Source organism: Capricornis sumatraensis, chromosome 5 (assembly GCF_032405125.1).
Source record: "Capricornis sumatraensis isolate serow.1 chromosome 5, serow.2, whole genome shotgun sequence".
In the NCBI taxonomy this organism is placed as follows: domain Eukaryota; kingdom Metazoa; phylum Chordata; class Mammalia; order Artiodactyla; family Bovidae; genus Capricornis; species Capricornis sumatraensis.
The window spans coordinates 105,761,962-105,782,326 of record NC_091073.1 but is presented as its reverse complement, the minus strand read 5'-3'; the positions used below and the strand labels follow the sequence as shown (position 1 = coordinate 105,782,326).

General features: G+C 41.1%; 1 protein-coding gene across 2 annotated transcripts in view; it reads left to right on the top strand.

Moving 5' to 3' along the window:
* The window catches only part of DGKI (diacylglycerol kinase iota), a 504,155-nt gene that overhangs the window by 237,622 nt on the left and 246,168 nt on the right, over window positions 1-20,365 (top strand). For both annotated transcript variants that reach the window (XM_068972548.1, XM_068972547.1), the window contains exons 7-8: window positions 11,117-11,188; window positions 15,168-15,284. In XM_068972548.1, coding sequence (XP_068828649.1) covers window positions 11,117-11,188; window positions 15,168-15,284 — 189 coding nt within the window. The remainder of the gene's footprint in view (window positions 1-11,116; window positions 11,189-15,167; window positions 15,285-20,365) is intronic.

Genomic DNA, 20,365 nt, shown 5'->3' with positions numbered 1-20,365 from the left:
CTGGCCCTGCCTTCTGTTGGTGTGGTCAACCACAGAGGAGGAACTGGACACCCCGCAGTCTGACTTGTTGTGACCAGGTCTCTCTTCCCGGCCAGCGTCCCCGGGCAACCATCTAGGAGTGCTCACAGGGCGCTTCTCATCACGGCTGTCTGTGGTGAAGTCTGTGGTCCCAGCTCTTCACATAACATTCCTATAATACTGTTCTGTTATATTCATCTCCTATGTTTATAATACAGCTGCTTATGGATTCTCACAGGCTCAAGCCACTGTGGCATGGGGTGGTCTTAAATCCATCTCCTTGCTGGATAATAAGTAACGCTTCTTTGGAGCCTGGTTTATCCCCTGGATTAGAAGAAACCTAGTGACTCTCTTTCCGTTTGCAGACCAGGTGGTTGACGATTCATTTCAGATTTTTTGTGCTCTGCGTAGTTTTCATCAGTATGGTTGGCTGTACATTCTTACATATCCAGAGATTTCTAAACCACCCCCCCTCCACGCACACACTTCTATGCAGATTATTCCATAGTTTATCCATTGGGATGGGGTAATAAATAAATATTCACTAACCGAAACCAAATTTTTAAACTGATGGTTTAAAAACATTTGGGCTTATTAGTAAGTGTTTATAGCTAAGTGTGTTTGTAGTTTCACTTTCTGCTTTTTACAAAATTAACAGTAAATATTTGGACTAATTTTCTTGCAGTCCTTGAATGTGTTTGAGTGTGTGTGGCATATAATGAATAGCAAATGAGACTACTTGTGATTCAGTTGCTTTACCACTCACTCACCACCAGGCTGCATGTTTACGATCACTGCATAGAGTTTTCATTCATAATCCTACATTGTGTAAGAGTTAGGGTCCAGGCTTCCCTGCTAGCTCAAACAGTGGAGAATCTGTCTGAAATGCAGGAGACCTGGTTTCATTTCCTTGGTCAGGACGATCCCCTGGAAAAGGGAATATCTACCCACTCCAGTATTTTCGCCTGGAAAATCTCATGGATAGAGGAGCCTGGCGGGCTACTGTCCAGAGGGTTACAAAGAGTCAAACACGACTAAGTGACTAACACTTTCACTTTCTTTTAGGGTCCAGGAAGGAAAGAGATCTCACACTCAAATTATGTAATTTGATGTGTTTAATAGAGAGAATCTTTAAAATGCATGAGCAGAAGAGAAACCACAAGGAGAGTATAGAACTCTATTCATCTGTTCCTGCAGTGCCATGGCAACTCTAATTTGCCTATTTCTGTATGATTTTGATTCCTTCTTCCTCTGTCACAGCAATTCTGGCATTGCTCCTTCACTTAACACTCATTTTTCATTCAAGTTTTCAGACACCATTCTAGTATTGATTCTAGCATCCCAGTGTTAGTGCTATAGTCTTGGGGTCCTGATAATGTGTTAAATTCTTTGTTGTAGAATGCTCCCACATTGAGAAACTCTCTTTTATTCAACATTAAGTCCTGCCCCCCTTTGTCCTGCACCCCCAGGACCTGGTCCCATGCACACTTTCCTTTTCTTGTTGGTATATATTGGTTAGGTCCTACAGCTAGATTCTTTGAGATGTATTCCTTTTTCTCTCTGAGCAGCCTCTGCACATTCCAGACTGGGTATATTGGTGTGAAAAGATTATTAGGTCATCTTAGATACTAACAAGAAGAGTCGATTTTCATTCCAGTTCCCAAGAAAGGCAGTGCAAAAGAATGCTCAAACTACCGCACAATTGCACTCATCTCACACGCTAGTAAAGTCATGCTCAAAATTCTCCAAGCCAGGCTTCAGCAATACGTGAACCGTGAACTCCCTGATGTTCAAGCTGGTTTTAGAAAAGGCAGAGGAACCAGAGATCAAATTGCCAACATCGGCTGGGTCATGGAAAAAGCAAGAGAGTTCCAGAAACACATCTATTTCTGCTTTATTGACTACGCCAAAGCCTTTGACTGTGTGGATCACAATAAACTGTGGAAAATTCTGAAAGAGATGGGAATCCCAGACCACCTGACCTGCCTCTTGACAAATCAGTATGCAGGTCAGGAAGCAACAGTTAGAACTGGACATGGAACAACAGACTGGTTCCAAATAGGAAAAGGAGTATGTCAAGGCTGTATATTGTCACCCTGCTTATTTAACTTATATGCAGAGTACATCATGAGAAACGCTGGACTGGAAGAAACACAAGCTGGAATCAAGATTGCTGGGAGAAATATCAATAACCTCAGATATGCAGATGACACCACCGTTATGGCAGAAAGTGAAGAGCTAAAAAGCCTCTTGATGAAAGTGAAAGAGGAGAGCGAAAAAGTTGGCTTAAAGCTCAACATTCGGAAAACGAAGATCATGGCATCTGGTCCCATCACTTCATGGGAAATAGATGGGGAAACAGTAGAAACAGTATCAGACTTTATTTTTGGGGGCTCCAAAATCACTGCACATGGTGACTGCAGCCATGAAATTAAAAGACGCTTACTCCTTGGAAGAAAAGTTATGACCAACCTAGATAGTATATTCTAAAGCAGAGACAAACCTAGATAGTATATGCAAAAGCAGAGACTTTGCCAACTAAGGTCCGTCTAGTCAAGGCTATGGTTTTTCCTGTGGTCATGTATGGATGTGAGAGTTAGACTATGAAGAAGGCTGAGCGCTGAAGAATTGATGCTTTTGAACTGTGGTGTTGGAGAAGACTCTTGAGAGTCCCTTGGACTGCAAGGAGATCCAACCAGTCCATTCTGAAGGAGATCAACCCTGGGATTTCTTTGGAAGGACTGATGCTAAAGCTGAAACTCCAGTACTTTGGCCACCTAATGCGAAGAGTTGACTCATTGGAAAAGACTCTGATGCTGGGAGGGATTGGGGGCAGGAGGAGAAGGGGACGACAGAGGATGAGATGGCTGGATGGCATCATGGACTCGATGGACGTGAGTCTGAGTGAACTCCAGGAGATGGTGATAGACAGGGAGGCCTGGCGTGCTGCGATTCATGGGGTTGCAAAGAGTCGGACACGACTGAGCCACTGAACTAAACTGAACACTAGAATGGCATTTGAAACTTGAACAGCAGCAACAGCAACAAATCTATCCTCCAATTAAAAATAATTTTTTAAGAATGGCATGATGGTTACATATCCTGACTGCAGAGAGAGGACAGTGGATGTCTATGTTTCAAACCCTTCTAGATATTGACCTATATATCTCTCCTTTTGACTGATTCTAATTTGCATATTTTTGCTATAATAATACTATAATTATTAGTTTAAAAAAAATCCATATTAAGTGAGGTAAAGATACCAGAATTGCTGTGATAGAGGAAGTAGAAATTAAAATCTCACAGAAGTAGGCCTGCTAGAGTTGCTATATCAGAGACAGCTGGAAGACCCATCAGTTTACTATTAAAATCCCAAAGTGAAGTCAAAGCTGTTTCTAGGTAGCAGAATCTTTTATTTCTCTAAAGCATGCATTATATGGTGGTATTCCTTTGTCATAAATGCATGAAACCAGAAGGAGCACAATCTGAATAATTTTGGCAGTATCTTTCTAGGTTGTCTGGGAGCTGTTACAGAAAAAGTCTAATTTTGCACCAAAAGAAAGTGCAATTAGTTTTACCAGCAGAATAGCATTTTCCTCCATTAGTTAAGGGTGGAGACTATAGCCAGTTATGTCCTGGAATGTCATACTGTCAGCAAGATTATAGACTATAGGACTTCCCAGAATATATGTAATGATTTGTAGTTGGTAACTGTGATAACATCAGTCCTGTCTTTTAAAAAACGTAGTTTTGGTTAGAAACAAATTTTCCAGAAAATGACCTGCTTGGTGAATATTATCAAGCTTCCCTTGTGGCTCAGCTGGTAAAGAATCTGTCTGCAGTGTGGGAGACCTGGGTTTGATCCCTGGGTTGGGAAGATTCCCTGGAGAAGAGAAAGGCTACCCACTCCAGTATTCTGACCTGGAGAATTCCACAGACTGTAATAGTCCATGGGGTCACAAAGAGTCTGACACGATTAAGCGACTTTCACTTTGGTGAATATTATCAACATTAAAGTTATAATTTTTATTGGGAAGGTTATCAGTTATGGGGCAGAGATGGACATTAATTTTTATGGAAGACCGTTGTTATTGTAATTGTAGCTAGTTGTACCATTAGATAAATATTTTCATGAAAGGAACTTCCCTGGTATTTTAGGACAAAGACATAAAACTAACAGTTATCGTTTTGTATGCAGTTTTGGCCATATTGAATAAATATCTGTATCAAGCATTTTTATCCTAGAATCAGAGTGGTCATAAACACATGAACGCACAGTTAAAATAGTTAATGTGTAAACTGAAATGTAGATCTGTGCCCATTGTTATAGGCTTAATTTCAGTTATACTTTAATTACAAGGTTAAGCCTCCTACTTCCATGAAATATCTGCATCTGATGACAATATTCTGGACATCATGCCGTGGGCACTTCATACACTCTCACAGGTTTGTGGCAACAGTATTGTGTTGAGCATCCTGTGCTCTAAATTCTGCTCCTCCCACCCTACCTCCGCCACTAGTCCGGATACTCAATTTTTGACCTGTAGCTTGTATTAATCGCAAGGGCCTTTGGATAAATTGATAAAGCAGAAACTATCTGAGAATAAGGAGACTGGCTCTGATTAATAAGTTGTAATTACAAAATAAAAGGGACATAAAGGCTCTATCAAGGAATAATAAAATATCAGTCTTTGTACATGAATCAGTGATTACCCTTGAATGAGAGTTTATTATGACCAATAAGGACATAAATTTTCAGAGCTCTTAATACCACATAGTTAAGCCCAGTGAACAAAAATTTCGATTTTTCAAAGATAATTCTAATAAAGTAACTGTAGATTCATATAATTTGCAGCACTGTCAGAAGTTAGAAAAATTGGTTACTGTAATTCAGTTTATAAAGCTATTATTTATTTTAACTCAGTTTTACTTCAGTTTATGTCTACATTTTGAAAATCTTGACTGTTTATGAAATGTGTGAATTAAAACCAGTAAAATCAGTATTGGAGGCTTTAGGATGCTCAAGTAAATTAGATTTTTATGAGTAAATAAACCCTGCTGCTGCTGCTAAGTCGCTTCAGTCATGTCCGACTCTGTGTGACTGCATAGGTGGCAGCCCACCAGGCTCCTCTGTGCCTGGGATTCTCCAGGCAAGAACACTGGGGTGGGTTGCCATTTCCTTCTCCAATGCAGGAAAGTGAAAAGTGAAAGTGAAGTCGCTCAGTTGTGTCTGACTTTTCGAGATCCCGTGGTACCATTTTTACACTGTGATAAAGCCAAGGAAAAGCATATTATAAAACTAGTCTAATATCCAGTGATTCGCATTGCTAGGCAAGGGTATACCTATTCATGGAAAATTGGGCTGAACAGTTTGTTGACGGGAAAAAGTTAACAATTTGCACTTATGAGGAAAGAGATCGGTTCATGAAGACTTTGGTAATTAACTATTGAAGGTTAAGCTCTGTACAGGACAATTTGTAAGTCTGTAGATCATCAGTTAAATAGGTTCCATGTTTTATTAGTCAGAAGTTTTCAGTTAGGCTGGTGTGAGTTTGCCTGTGGGTCACTCAAAGGTCAAACGTCAGTTTTTCCTGTTTAGAAAAAAGTTTTCAATTAGGTTGGTTGGTGTGGGTCTATACCTGGGTCACTCAAAAGTCTCAGTTACTTAGCTTCAGCTGGTGAAACTCTGAAACATCATCACTGGTTGTCAGCTTCTGCTGGTTAAAAGTTGCATGGGAATGGCACAGCCAGTTTGAGATCTGCTCCAGTGGGAAAAATTTCCTTCTACGTTGTGAGTATCAAATAGCTATAGTACTTCTATCCCACTGGATAAGTTTACAAGAGTGCTATAATAGTTTCATTTCAAAGTTTTAATTAAAACATGGTAAATTTTCAATTTTGTTTTTCTGGTAATAATGAACATTGCATCTAATTAAACTTAGGATGAACATTTTATTAGATATTAAACATAATATGTGTAAAAGAGGAAATACAGTTTTCAAAAATGAAAGGAAATATTTGAGCAAAAATGAAGTACTCTGTGTTAAGATGGATATTGATTTAGCCTGAAATAATTCCCTTGGGTTTGCTTTTGTAATACTTTGTGAGTTTTGAATATGCAGGTGGACATGGTGAGGTTTATTTTGCTGTCAGTGGTTAAAGTTTTGGAGGCAAGAGCAGTATCTCTTGGGTTGAATCAAATCATACAGGGACTGGGACTAGAGTCAGGAAATTTCCCTCTCCCAAATCTCAGTTAAATACATAAACAATAAGAAAGTTTGTTTCAAGTAAAGGTCCCTTTCCTGGTTTCAGCCAAGGCTATAAAACTGAGTGCTATTTGGTGTATGCCCTTGGGTGCACAAGAAAAAGAGGCAACAAAGTTCTAGATGCTCAGAATAAATGTTGTTTAAACTTTATTCTAAAAAACTCAACTGTATCCCTCAAGGTTCTTGGTATTTATAATTATGAAGTTAGCTCCAGCGCATCTGACCTCACACCCCTATTTTCCTTGTGGATAGTGATGAATGAAGTAGCCCTTAACAATCAGAGTCAATTGAAATTCAGTTAGGGCATCTATCGGTATCATAATATCAGATTTGGGCCAGCATTTATAAATAGGTAATTAGGCATCTGGCTTTTCTTGCTGTGCTGAGATCCCAGCCAAAACCTGCCCATGGGATCATGGAGGCTCCAGGGTGTTCTCAGTCACTTCAGTCGCTCAGTCGTGTCTGACTCTTTGTGACCCCATGGAGTGCAGCACGTCAGGCCTCCCTGTCCATCACTGACTCCTGGAGTTTACTCAAACCCATGTCCATTGAGTCGGTGATGCCATCCAACCATCTCATCCTCTGTTGTCCCCTTCTCCTCCCGCTTCAATCTTTTCCAGCATTAGGATCTTTATAAATGAGTCAGCTCTTTGCATCAGGTGGCCAAAGTACTGGAGTTTCAACTTCAGCATCAGTCCTTCCAATGAATATTCAGGACTGATTTCCTTAGGATAGACTGGTTTGATCTCCTTGCAGTCCAAGGGACTCTCAAGAGTCTTCTCCAACACCATAATTCAAAAGCACCAGTTCTTCGACGCTCAGCTTTCTTTATAGTCCAACTCTCACATCCATACGTGACTACTGGAAAAGTCATAGCTTTGGCTAGATGAACCTTTGTTGGCAAAGTAATGTCTCTGCTTTTTAATATGATGTCTAGGTTGGTCATAACTTTTCTCCCAAGGAGTAAGCGTCTTTTAATTTCACCATCTGCAGTCATTTTGGAGCCCCCCAAAATAAAGTCTGCCACTGTTTCCATTGTTTCTCCATCTAATTGCCACAAAGTGATGGGACCAGATGCCAATATCTTTGTTTTCTGAATGTTGAGCTTTAAGCCAACTTTTTCACTCTCCTCTTTCACTTTCATCAAGAGACTCTTTAGTTCTTCAGCTTCTGCCATAAGAAGCTGTATCATCTGCATATCTGAGGTTATTGATATTTCTCCCAGCAATCTTGATTCCAGCCTGTGCTTCCTCCAGCCCAGAGTTTCTCATGATTTACTCTGTGTATAAGTTAAATAAGCAGGGTGACAATATACAGCCTTGATGTACTCCTTTCCCTATTTGGAACCAGTCTGTTGTTCCATGTCCAGTTCTAACTGTTGCTTCCTGACCTGCATACAGATTTGTCAAGAGGCAGGTCAGGTGGTCTGGGATTCCCATCTCTTTCAGAATTTTCCACAGTTTATTGTGATCCACACAGTCAAAGGCTTTGGCATAGTCAATAAAGCAGAAGTAGATATTTTTCTGGAACTCTCTTGCTTTTTCCATGATCCAGCAGATGTTGGCAATTTGATATCTGGTTCCTCTGCCTTTTCTAAATCCATCTTGAGCATCTGGAAGTTCAGGTTCACGTATTGTTGAAGCCTGGCTTGGAGAATTTTGAGCATTACTTTACTAGCATGTGAGATGAGTGCAACTGTGCGGTAGTTTGAGCATTCTTTGGCATTGCCAGGGTGTTCTACTTAGGTCTTTCTGTTAGATAGTAACCCTGAAGCCATGGCCACTGTGACTATGCCAAACTAGAGTCTGAAACAGAGAGCAAATTGCCACGAGGCTCATTTCCAAGGGACCCACCACAACTACATAAACACAGTACCCAGCGCCCCAGTTGTGGCTGGCCTGGGGGCTTGTGTCTGCTCTCAGCCAGGCTGTCAGGGCCACACTGGACAGGCTCTGCTTCCCCCTGAAGTCAGAAGGCCAATAGTCGGTAGAGAGATGAGCTAATACAATTGAATAGAGCATTGCTAGTCACACATATGATAGTGGAGGACTGTTAGCAAGATGTTAGAAGAGGTTCCAGCAGTAAATATGCTCCTTCTGTGTACTGTGTTATAAAGGACTTTTCAAATGCATTGCTTTATTGGATGCTTATAACTACTCAGTGGTGTTGGAGAGGTTTGTATTTTTATGACCACTTCCAGATGGATGAAGGAAGAAGACAGAAGGGTTAAGTGATTTGCCATGTCTGTAGCCATTGGAGGAGAGTTTAATGAGGAGGGGCATATTTTCAGGTGTTTTGGGTTAGGGTTTTAAAATCTGGATAGCATGAAGTTTGTAGTTGGATCATAGTGTGGTGGCAGTGACTTTCTTGTTCAGGTAATCAGAAAATATTCCTGCCATCCCTATGCTAAATTGTAAAGATTTATTAAGAAATGTTACAAGGACTCCTCCCAGAGAACTTACAATTCCGCTTTAGAACATACATGCACATAAACTATTTCTGTTAGGCAGTAATAACACTCAGGTGCCAGGGACTGTGTGGGTCATGGCTGACCGGTACAGCAGTAAGCCTGTGGATGCCAACCTGTCCTAATAATTCTGTCCCTGTTTGTTTTACAGAAGTGCATCCTTTACTGGGGAAATGCTCTGTCACCTCTGTCAACGAGAATATCAAGACTCGTTGTTTTTAGGGGTAGAGGGGGATGAGTATGTTTGGTGACCATTTTCAGTTATTCACTAGGAGGGCTCATTGGGCTCAGAGTATATTCCCTTCTCCAGGAAATCTTCCCAACCCAGGGATCGAACCCAGGTCTCCCACATTGCAGGTGGATTCTTTACCAGCTGAGCCACAAGGGGGAAGCCCAAGAATACTGGAACGGGTAGCCTATCCCTTCTCCAGCAGATCTTCCCAACCCAGGAATCGAACCGGGGTCTCCTGCATTGCAGGTGGATTCTTTACCAACTGAGCTATGTGGGAAATATTACTCACAGCTGTGCTTTATTATAACAAACAGCTACAAAGCAGAGTCAACAGAGGAGAGGAACGTGGGATAAGGTCCTGCCGAAACCAAGTGTAAAGCACCAGAAGCCTTCTGACAGTTGCAAAGGACGCACTTAATTTTTCCAACACAGATTGTGACAACTTGTGTGAAATACTGTCTCCTGGGTATAACCTGAGACTTGGTGGTCAGGTTTTTCTTGGGGGTCTGGTGACATAATCACCTCCTGCCCAGCACAGACCCAGCCTCCAGACTCCAGAAGGAAAGCAGCTGTTCATACACCAGGGGGTTTGTACCAACAATTCAGGCACAGTAAGCCACCCTCAACTGGGGAACCCCTCCTGAAATTCAAGTTCCCTAATGCCAGCCAAGGACCCACACTGCAAGCAGGCTTTTGTGAGGATAGCAGACTCATGCTTGTTTTGTGAATGCCTCTGAACTGAGCGATTCTATAATCGCTTAAGTTGTTGAGAAAAGGATATTGATGGAGAAACTTTTCGGAATCCAGGGAAGTCCGATGTTAAGAAGAGGTCACATTTCTTGAAGTGGGATTTGAGGTTGGACAAAAAAGAGAAGGATTCAAGGTGGAATTGCAGAGCACCAAGGTTTGACCCTGGTCCCAGTCTCCTGTCCACGTGCAGGAGATGGAGAGGAAGAAGGAGAATTGAGATGTGTTTTAGGAAATCAGGAGAGGCTAGAGGACCACAAAGAAGGAAATGCTCATTAGTATATAAAATGCTGCAAACAGGTAGGAATTACGGGGACTGCAAAAATGCCGCTAGGACTTCTCTTAATAATGTGTAAATTGACTTTCTTTAAACTTAAAGTTATCTGTACACATTAAGCAAGACATGCAGCTCGTTGCCTTTAAAGCTTTCCTGCCCATCACATCTTTCTATTTGCTTTGGGTCACTTAAAAAGCTTTAAGAGTTTTGGGTCATTGATCTGCATTAGTTTGTTGGCTTAGATTTCACAGGCAGATAGAAATGGGTGAGCTTTGGGAAAGCTAAAAAAAATTTCCTTGAGAGTTACTGCGTACTTCTCTCTGGTAATTATTTAGGGACAACAGCGGCCAAAAAGCGTCTCTTCTTTCCTTGATGGAAAAGTAATTCTGTTTGTTCATTAAGAGGATTGTGTTTGCCATTCCATTAATCTCATTGCCGTTTGCTGGCGAAAAATGGAAATTGAAAGCTGCTTGTTTTGAGTCCTGACGTCCCGAGGGGATGATGAGAGTGTTTGAATTTCCTTTTCCACCCTTGGACGTCTCCCAGACTCTCACTTCTAGGTCACCTGACTGTCTCCTGCTTCCTTTCTCTCTTTGTGGCTTCTTGATGGTATGGTTGTGTAGGACCTCTGAGATGGATAACCACTGTTTAAAAAAAAAATCACGTGAACCAATAGAGGCTTCTTTTTAACTTAAAATAAAAATGCACCAGAACCTCATTTACTTGGTGAAGGGTTGATGATTTGGGGACTTCCCTAGCAGCCCAGTGGGTAAGACTCTGCCTTCCAGCGCACAGGGCACAGGTTCAATCTCCAGTCAGGGAACTAAGATCCCACATGCCACACAGTGCGGTCAAAGAAAAAAAAGTTTTTGTGGCTGACTTTGAGTGCTAGTGATAAAGCGAATACTGGTGCCTCCTCTCTCACACTTTAGAGAATTTGGTGATAGGAAAGGTGGTAGAAGGTGGAGACGTAGGTGCCCGCTGTGGCATTTGCTGTCTCAATTCCCTTAAGGCTAGGGCCTTACTGACTTCCTTGGACTTCAGGAGGGCAGATGCATACTCGATTGGAAATGGTTTTTAATTCTCTGTCTCTTGTTCTAATATTCTAGGGCTTCCAGCAAAAATTCTCCTTCCACAGTAAAGAGATTGTGGCTATCAGCTGTTCCTGGTGTAAGCAGGCGGTAAGTTTGGGGATAAGATAAAACAAAGTGGGCTCCTGTTTTCTCAAAGTAGAATTATGTCATGGCTGGAGTTCCTGTCTGTAAGTGGAACATTATCCTAATTTATGTATTATTTCTCTCATAGGATCTGTGGAGGAAGAAAGACACATTAGAACTGTAGAATCATAGGATAAATGAGCTGCAAGAAACTAGAAATTAATCCCTTTATTTATATACATTGAAACCTGGAATCCCAGGTCAGAAAATTCCCTCCTGATTCTATCTCTGAGTCTAGAATGGAGGGATTTTCACTCCAGGGCCACTTGCCCCGTAGTACACTAGGTCATCGATGGCGACTTGTATAGAAGGAAGTTGCAACCTTAGATAATCCCTCTGGCAAAGCAGTTCAGACATCTTGGTTCTTCTGTTTTTTGATGTGGGTGAATTTTTTTCTTAATGGGACTGTGTTAGGATTAGAGCAGGCTTATATTCTTCCTTAGGTTTGGATGTTGTTATAGTTGGCTGTATGCTCATTGAAATGTTACTCTTTCTTATATTTGAACATGGATACTCATATGGATCCAATGATAATTTCCCTTTTTACTTTTCCTCTCTTCTCTTTTTTTCATTTTTTAACAGCTCTGTCCCAACCAGATGGTTCTTTTTTTTTTTTTTTTTTTGGTCTATGAACCTATATTTTTTTTCTTTAGCTAGACAATGGAGACTGACTCACAAGTTAGCAAACTGTGGCTTATAAACCAAATCTGACTGCTGCCTGTTTTTGTAACTAAAGTTTTATTGGAACGCAGCCATGCCCATCCTTTATGTATTGCCTCTGGCTCCTTTTTTGCTCCAGCAGCAGAGTTGAATAATGCAGCAGAAACAATATGGCCCCATAAGACTGAAATATTTACTATCCAGTCCTTTTATAGAAACAATCTGGACCCCTGCTCTAATCTCTCAATTTACTGGTTTTTTAAACTGTCTTTGTAATTGGGATATATTGTCCCCTCACTGCACAGCCAACCTGGAAATAAAGGACTGTGCTGTTTAAGCTTAAGGGTTAAGGCTGTGCAGATAAACTTCAGACTTCCAGGTGGCTTAGGGGTAAAGAATCCGCCTGCCAACACACAAGAGACGCAGGGTGCATTGGTTGGAAAGATCCCCTGGAGGAGGGTGTGGCAACCCACTCCAGTATGCTTGCCTGGAGAATCCAATGGGCAGAGGAGCCTGGTGGGCTACAGTCCATGGGTTCACAAAGAGTCGGATATGATTGACTGAAGCAACTTAGCCCATGCACTGCACACATCGGCTTTATCTAGTCCCCAAGGCAGGAGTGGAAGATGCATTTACTTGAAACATAGGAAATTGGCTTTTTTTTTTGTGGGTGAAAAACCTTTGCATCTTTGCAGTTCCATAAGGTTCAATCTAATAATTTCTCAGGCATATTTTCACTAGCCCTCTCCTGTCAGGAGGATCTGCTGTTACTTGGTAGGGACACCGTGGTCAGGAAAGTTCAGTGTTTGCTGCATCACCCTCCTGGCACGTTTTTTTGTTCTTGGCATTTCTATCTCCTTTCAGTTAATTGTTTTACAAGTAGTCTTCGTGCTTCTGTTCAAGAACATGTTCACAAATATAAGGGAACATGTTTCCTTTCACTCAAGGAACTGTGCAAATGCCAGTTGTGCAGTTACAACTGGCCATCAAGACAGTGCCTTTGCTTGGAAAAGAAGAAGCAGATTTAGGCCCTTGGGGTCCCCGACACTGTCTATGCTTGTTGTTTCCCTGATCTGGCGAGATGACACTTGCCAGGTAGCATCCACGCAGCCTTAGATAGGCTGCACATGCTGCTACCCTGTAGCTGCCAGGTTGTGGTTAGATGGTTGATCCCAGGTCATTTAATTTGGGAACTGTCATGCTTAACAGGGAACTCATATGCTTTCTTTTCTTGAATCTGTAGTCCAATCAAATCACTAAAAAAACAACTTTCACTTGACCTTTGTGGCAGAGTTTTGATCAGTTCTTTGTATCTTTGGGGGCTTCCCTGGTGGCTCCGTTGGTAAAGAATTTACCTGTAATGCAGGAGACCTGGGTTTGACCCCTGGGAAGACCTGGGAAGATCCTCTGGAGGAGGGCATGGCAGCTCACTCCAGTAATCTTGCTTGGAAAATCCCCATGGACAAAAACCTGGCTAGCTACAGTCCATGGGGTTACAAAGTTGGACACAGCTAAGCGACTAATCACAGCACGTGTATCGTTGAGTTTCCCAGGGCCCCACGTTGTAGAAGTTGATTTTTCAAGGACTAAAAATATAAAACCTTTTAAGACAGATTATGATGGTGGTGTATTTTAACACTATAGGTAATTTCTTCTAGGATATATGATGTCAAACAATTAAGTGCCTTCTGTGGGCACTTCCTGTAGCAGAAAATAAAACCGTATTTGGGAGCTGGGTTTCATGTATTCGGGTCCTGACTCTACCCCTTAAAAGTCATGCAGTTTTAGACACACGTCTTAGTCTCTCTAGAGTACTCAGGTGTAAATTGTGAGAGTTGGAGTCGGCAGTCTCTGAGATTTCTGCCACGTTAGAAATGCAACGGCTATTCATATGGGGGTTTACTTGAATTATTAAAATTATTTTTTTAAATTATTTTAATTGGAGGATAATTACTTTGCAATATTGTGTTGCCACCAATACTACATGCCGGGCAGCAAAGGAGACACACATAAAGAACAGACTTTTGGACTCAGTGGGAGAAGGAGAAGATGGGATGACTTGAGAGAAAATGACTTTTTAAAGAAAGAATTCGAATGACATTTCTCTGGTATATCAAATTGTTTGCAAATCACAAACAATTTAGGGAGAATTATTTATTATCTTATTAATTAGTATTTCATGCTTAATTGATTTAGTAATTTGCCACTGGATCATGTCAGATCTTGAAGCTACTCAGTGGTAGAGATAAAATTGCCCTGATGTGATGTAATTGGGGTGGCTATATTTGACAGTTTTCCTGAGACAGCCCTAGTTTATGTCTGCTGTTCCAACATAATTATTGTCTCTGCTCCCTTTCATTCTTAAAATTGTTTCAGTTAAGATGATAAATTATGTGGTCACATTAAGTATAATCTAAGTAGCAGCTACTGTTAATTTTTTTTTTAATCACTATGATTAAAATTTTAAAGCCCATAATTGTATAATGGGGATTTGATGTCTATTAGAAAACAAATGCTACCACACATTATTGTCACTTTACAGTCACAAAAAAGAAAAAAAAAATTACTGGAAATGTAATTGGCCTAAGGTTACTCATCCATTGGGGTATATAGCTAAGCCCCTGGAACCTAGGTATGGTTATTATCATTAGTCTGTATTGACTTCCTTCCTTTCAAAAATCAAAAGCACTTTAGATTTGCCAAGTGTGCTAGGACCATTATTTTTTCAGCAGCCTTAGACAAACCCGGCAGAAGCAGTCTCTTTGTTTCCTCTCTTAACAACTCTCTAGAAGAGACAATTTTTTTTTTCTGGGTCCCTTACACCGGAGGGACTACTGGGAAGGATTGATGTCTGTGGATAGAAAAAGGAGAGGCAGATAGGAGGAATGTCACTCTGCCTGTCTTCTCAACATTATCCCAAATCAGCCAAGTCTGTGAGGAGCACAAGCCAAGTGAAACAAAATTATGTGCAAAGTTAGCCCTTCTAGAATCCTCCAAGTCTCTAACATTTTTAATGTAAATATCCTATAAAAGGTTCTCAAGTTTCAGCTGGTCTATAAACTGAGTTCTTATAATCAGTTGCTATCAGTTTATAAAGTAGAATGAATTTGTAATCTGGTCTCTTAAGTTCCTGGGGCTGGTTGGGCAGTGATGGGGAGCGTGGGACCTCTATGTGTGTGTGTGCACGCGAGCATGTGCTAAAGTATGCACACATGCACTTGTTCCTTCTTGCGGCGGCATTTCCCTCCGTGCAGAATTGTTAACTGGCCTGTTTTCCCTTCAGTTTCACAATAAGGTGACCTGCTTCATGCTGCATCAGATTGAGGAACCCTGCTCCCTGGGGGCTCACGCTGCTGTTATTGTCCCACCCACCTGGATCATTAAGGTGAAGAAACCTCAGGTAACTGCCGGGCCCCTGGTGTTGCTGGGCCAGCTCAGAGAAAAAGGAACTGCTGCTTCTTGCTTTTCTCCCCCCAACGAGGCTCTGGGTTCCTACAATCTCTGCTCACTCCTCCCCACAGGCCCATGCTTAGCTTCTCAGTTCATCCCGTTAGCCCATCCCTGTACTGCTGTTGGGCTCTCTCATGGAACCAGCCTCTTCTTCCTAAAGAAATCAGAGTTTCACAGCAGGAGTGCTTGCTCCCCATTCAGATGCTAATATGTATTCTCTCGCCCGGGCGCTCTGCTGAGTTCCTTAAAGCCCTTTGGTGAGCGGTGCGTGCAGCTGATTCTTACACAACTCTCTTCTCTTGCAGCCTGGGCAACCCCAGGGAGTGACTGTGAGGGCGCACGGTGGTGCAGGCTTCAGTGTTGGGTTGCGATTCCCACCACTTCCAACCCCAACGCAGACTGTGGGTCATGACCTTCCCCAGTACACGAGGCCTGCTTAGAGAGCAACACTCTTTCCTTAAGGCAAAGTAGAATTTATCCTCTTAACAGCTAATCTCATTCTGTATTCAAGCCTCCTTGTACTTTCTGCATTGCAGGCTGATTTTTAGGTCTGAGCCGCCAAGAAGCTCTTTTGTACGTGTGTTTCCCCTTAAAATTCAGCACTCTATCCAATTGTTTTAAAGTAAACATTCAGTTAAATCAACACGTTTTCATCAAAAACCTTGATGGTATCAAGAAGGCTGCTAAGCACTGTGAATGTAATACCTGATCTTTGCTCTGAAGAACCATGTAATTACTTTAAGGAAAGATCAGGGAGAGCTTCATGAAGCAGGTGGGTTTTATTCTGCTTCCTTAAAGGTGAATGGGACTTAGATCAGTGGAGAAGAAAATAACACGCAGGAGAATGGCAGGAGCAAGTATACTTTGTCCAAAATTATATCCATGGGGCTGTGAGACTAGATTGACTGCAGAGGAAGGTTTATGTAGGGGGTGAGTAAAAGGGACGAGCATAAGATTGTTCAGGCCTGACTCAGAGGAGATTTTTGCTCCGTGCAAACTTTATCCTTTAACAAAGGAATGATTGAGTAAAATTATATATATATATATTTTAAATATAATTGTTTAGCACGAGTATGTAGGATGACCTAGTGGTATGGGATTTTGGACGACTGAAGATAAAACAGGAAAACCAGAAGACACTATCACTCTGCAGAGAAACTCTAAGTTTACTTTTGTAAACTTTAAAAGATCTTTAGGTTGTGGAAATTTGCAAACAAGTGAAGAGAAAGAGAGGGTCATAATGAATTCTATAACCATGAACGTTTCTGCCGCTGCTGTTTCATTTGTCCCTTGCCACGCCGTATTGTTTTTTTCATAATTGAATTTGTTTTGAGATTCCCATGCAGTTCTAAGAAACAGCGCAGAAGGAACCCGTGTATCCGTTACAAACTTTCTCCTCATGGTGCCACCTTGTAGTATCAGGGTATAACATCAGAACCAGGATGCCGACATGATCAGTGGAGACAGAACAATTCCATCACCATCAGTGGCCTTCTGTTACCCTTTCGCTGCCACATCCGTGCTTCCTCTGGCCCCACCCCATTTACTCTGTCTTCCTGAAAGTGCAAGTCTCCCTTTTTTCCTTTTGCTAGGGTATTTTAAAGCAAAGTTTAGCATACCATTTAATCTATAAATACTGCCTTTTGTTTCCCAGAAAGATAATACTTCAGAAAGACAATTCCATCCATTACTTCACCCATCAAAATTAATTAATTTGAGGTGGCATCTTTAAATTATTTTCTGATTGTTTTAAATATATCTTTTTTACAGTTATTTTTTCAGACTAAGATCCAGAATCTACAGCTTCCTTTTTGTTGACTGATCTCTTAAATCTCTTTTAATCTATAGCACTCTGCTCTCTTATTTTTCCTGTCATTTATTTATTGAATAAATAGGGTCACTTTACCTACAGCATAGCTCATATTTTAATTTTGACTGATTGTATCCCTATTGTGCTTTAAAATCATTTAAATCCTCATTTAAAATCATGGCCCATATTTCTTACAAAAATATTTAGATGTAAGGACTGAGATTCCGGTTTAATTTCTTGGCAAAAGGACTGTATGGGTATTGATGTCTTTTTCTGTAGTGTTGCTTTTAATGGAACATAATACCAGATTGTTCACTGTTAGTGGTGTTAGGATTCAGAAACTGTCATCCTAATCCATTTGTTATAAATTTGTCCTTCTGTCTTTTGTCTGTAATTTTATCCATTACAGATTGTTGCCTAAATCTTTTATTTCATTGGGTTTTGTTAAACGGTGATTTTCCAATTTTTACTCTTCAATTTTTAGCTACAGGTTTTCTATGAAGAGACCTTGACCTTATTACCCGCAAATATAATACATAACAGATGCTTTTGTGTTTGCCTTTGTTTGTAAATTTTCATAATAATAAGTTGGTATCTTAGCAACTTTTATTAGGTTGCTGATTGGTAGGAATGGTTTTTGGAAAGTAGTTCAGAGTCAGGATGCTAAAGTCCAAAATTTTTTAATAAGCCACCTTTTTATTCCCATCTATGATTCAGGACATTGTGATAATAAGAATGAAAGCTAACATTTATTGAATGCTTTGCATGTGTTACATATTTTAAGTACTATACATTTAGTATCTCATTGTTTCAGTGCTCTTATTAGCCCCACTTCACAGCTGATGAAAGTGAGGAATAGAAAAGTCAAACAAATTAGCTGGGGCTATACAATTATTGGTGTGAGATGTATTTGAACCCACAAGTTGTGATTCTGAAATCCAAGCTCTTAATGATATATCATGCTACTTTACCATGTTGCTAAAACCAGCCTTGATGAATTAGATAACTTTAAAAATTTTGGTGGTCCCCTCTCCCCGGGTCCCAAAGTCATCAAGTAATTTAACTAATCAAGTTCTGTATAAAAGGTGGTGTATAATGAGCCTGAGGGGGCAGAGTGGCAATAGGGTAGTGGTGAAGCGCTCTGGTTTGCGAACCAGGCAGCCTGGACTCATAACTTTGCCCTGCCACTTAATAACTTGTTTCATCTCAACTTAATCTCTTCTACTTCAGTTTCTCCTCTGTAGAGGGTAAATAATACTTGTACCTATTTCATAGAGCTTTTTTGAGGACTGGTGAGCTAAAACACGTAAAATAACCCACAGAGAACAGTACCTGGCTCATTGTAGCCACTCAGATTTTAGCTCTTGCTGTTTTCCTTCCTATTGACTTTTAGGAGCACAAGGTGTCAGGTGAAGCTGTGCAACAACAGATGACAGTGGGACAGTCAAACGGGTCAGGATAGACGTTACTGATCCCTGAACCTTCTGTGTTACAGCGAAAGCAGACGTGAAGAGGGTGAGAGAGAGACCCAATGCAGGGGGTAGAAAGAGTCAAGAGTAGGGGCCATAGCATCGTATCTACGGTGTTTCCAAGTGCACCTCGAAGTCTTACTGTAGCTGTTGTATTTCACTCCAGAGTGGGATTGTATATTCACTAGCCCAATTTTTCCCAGGGGAGACAGGCAAGACCTGCTCATTTACTAAATAAAAGAATAGAAGAAGACAGGGAGAACGTCGACACCTAGAAATGGAAGGAGGAGGAGGAGAATGTTTGCTAAACAGAGAACTATGGTAGCATGAAGTTTCATTATTAAAAAAAATGAAAAGAAAAATAGGGCAGTCATCAATGTTCAATTCTGTAGACATGAAAAAAATACCAAGGGTTGAGAGAAGTCCCTGTGTTTGGAACCAGATCATCAATAAGTCAAAGCTGTAGTTTTGTAGAGTACAGGGCATGGGTGGCAACCTGTTACAAATGGTGTGGAAGCAATAAGATTAGAGAATTTATTTGGAGACATTGGGTGGGAAATCTTTTTTTTTAAAAGGAAAATTTGGAAAGTAGATGGAAAACAGCAGATAAAATGCTTTCTGAGCATTTAGAGCTTTATGTATCTTTCCACCTGTACCATATATTTCTGTGTTTTCCCACTGGGGCTTCCCTGATGGCTCAGTGAGTAAAGAATCTGCCTGTAATGCAGGAGCTGCAGGAGGCAGAGGTTCGATTCCTGGGTCAGGAACGATACCCTGGAGAAGGAAACGGCAACCCACTCTAGTATTCTTGCCTGAAAAATCCCATGGACAGAGGAGCCTGGTGGGCTACAGTCCAAAGGGTTGCAAAGAGGCAGACACGACTGAGCACAAGCACCTACCTACCTGTTTTTCTGACACTGCTTAATGATAATAATGGAGAAGAGCCTTAATTGAATTAAATAACTGTTTAATTAACCACATTCGAAGATGCTGTTACCTGCAGCGGGAGGTCCAAAGATGAATCAGATGTTCATTTGATGTCCACAAAGAGTGTACTTCCCAGGGAAGAAAAAGACACAACAGTCTAAATCATTGGTTGGAGTCTTTGTGAATTTGATTCTGGAGAGGAATTCAGCCACAAGTAAATCCTTAATATTGGGTTGGCCAAAAAATTTGTTCAAGTTTTTTCCCTAACATCTTATGGAAAAACACAAATGAGCTTTTTGGCTAACCCACTGAAAGAGTAGTTTTCAGATGTCTGGGAAGGGATATATATTTGACCGGTATGCATCTCATGGGAGAGACACACATATGGAGGTGAAAGGAAGGGGCCAGAGAGTTGGGCTGCATCAGCCCTGCTCACTGAGACGCATTCACATCTAAGGAGCACAGGGGTATATGCCACCTAAGATGTAGAAACATGGTGGAGACCTGAAGCAAAATGGAGCTGCCTCAGTCATGGAGAACAGTCTAGGCTCAGTGGAAAATCTGGCCTGTGTGCTTGGTCTTGAAGGATGTGGGCCACATCCCTGGCAAGAGGGATGAGGAAGGGTGATGTGAGCCAATAGGATCTTACAGAACAGCAGTGAAGATGGGTCATGAGATACAGTCAGCTTCATTTGTGATGTCTGTGTCTAAATAAATGGCTCTAAAGAAGAGTAAAGGAAATTTACTGGAGTGTATTATGGTCTGAAAAAGTGGGTTGTAAAGAGATGGAATTAAACCATATATTTTCGTTCACTGTGGAAAGAT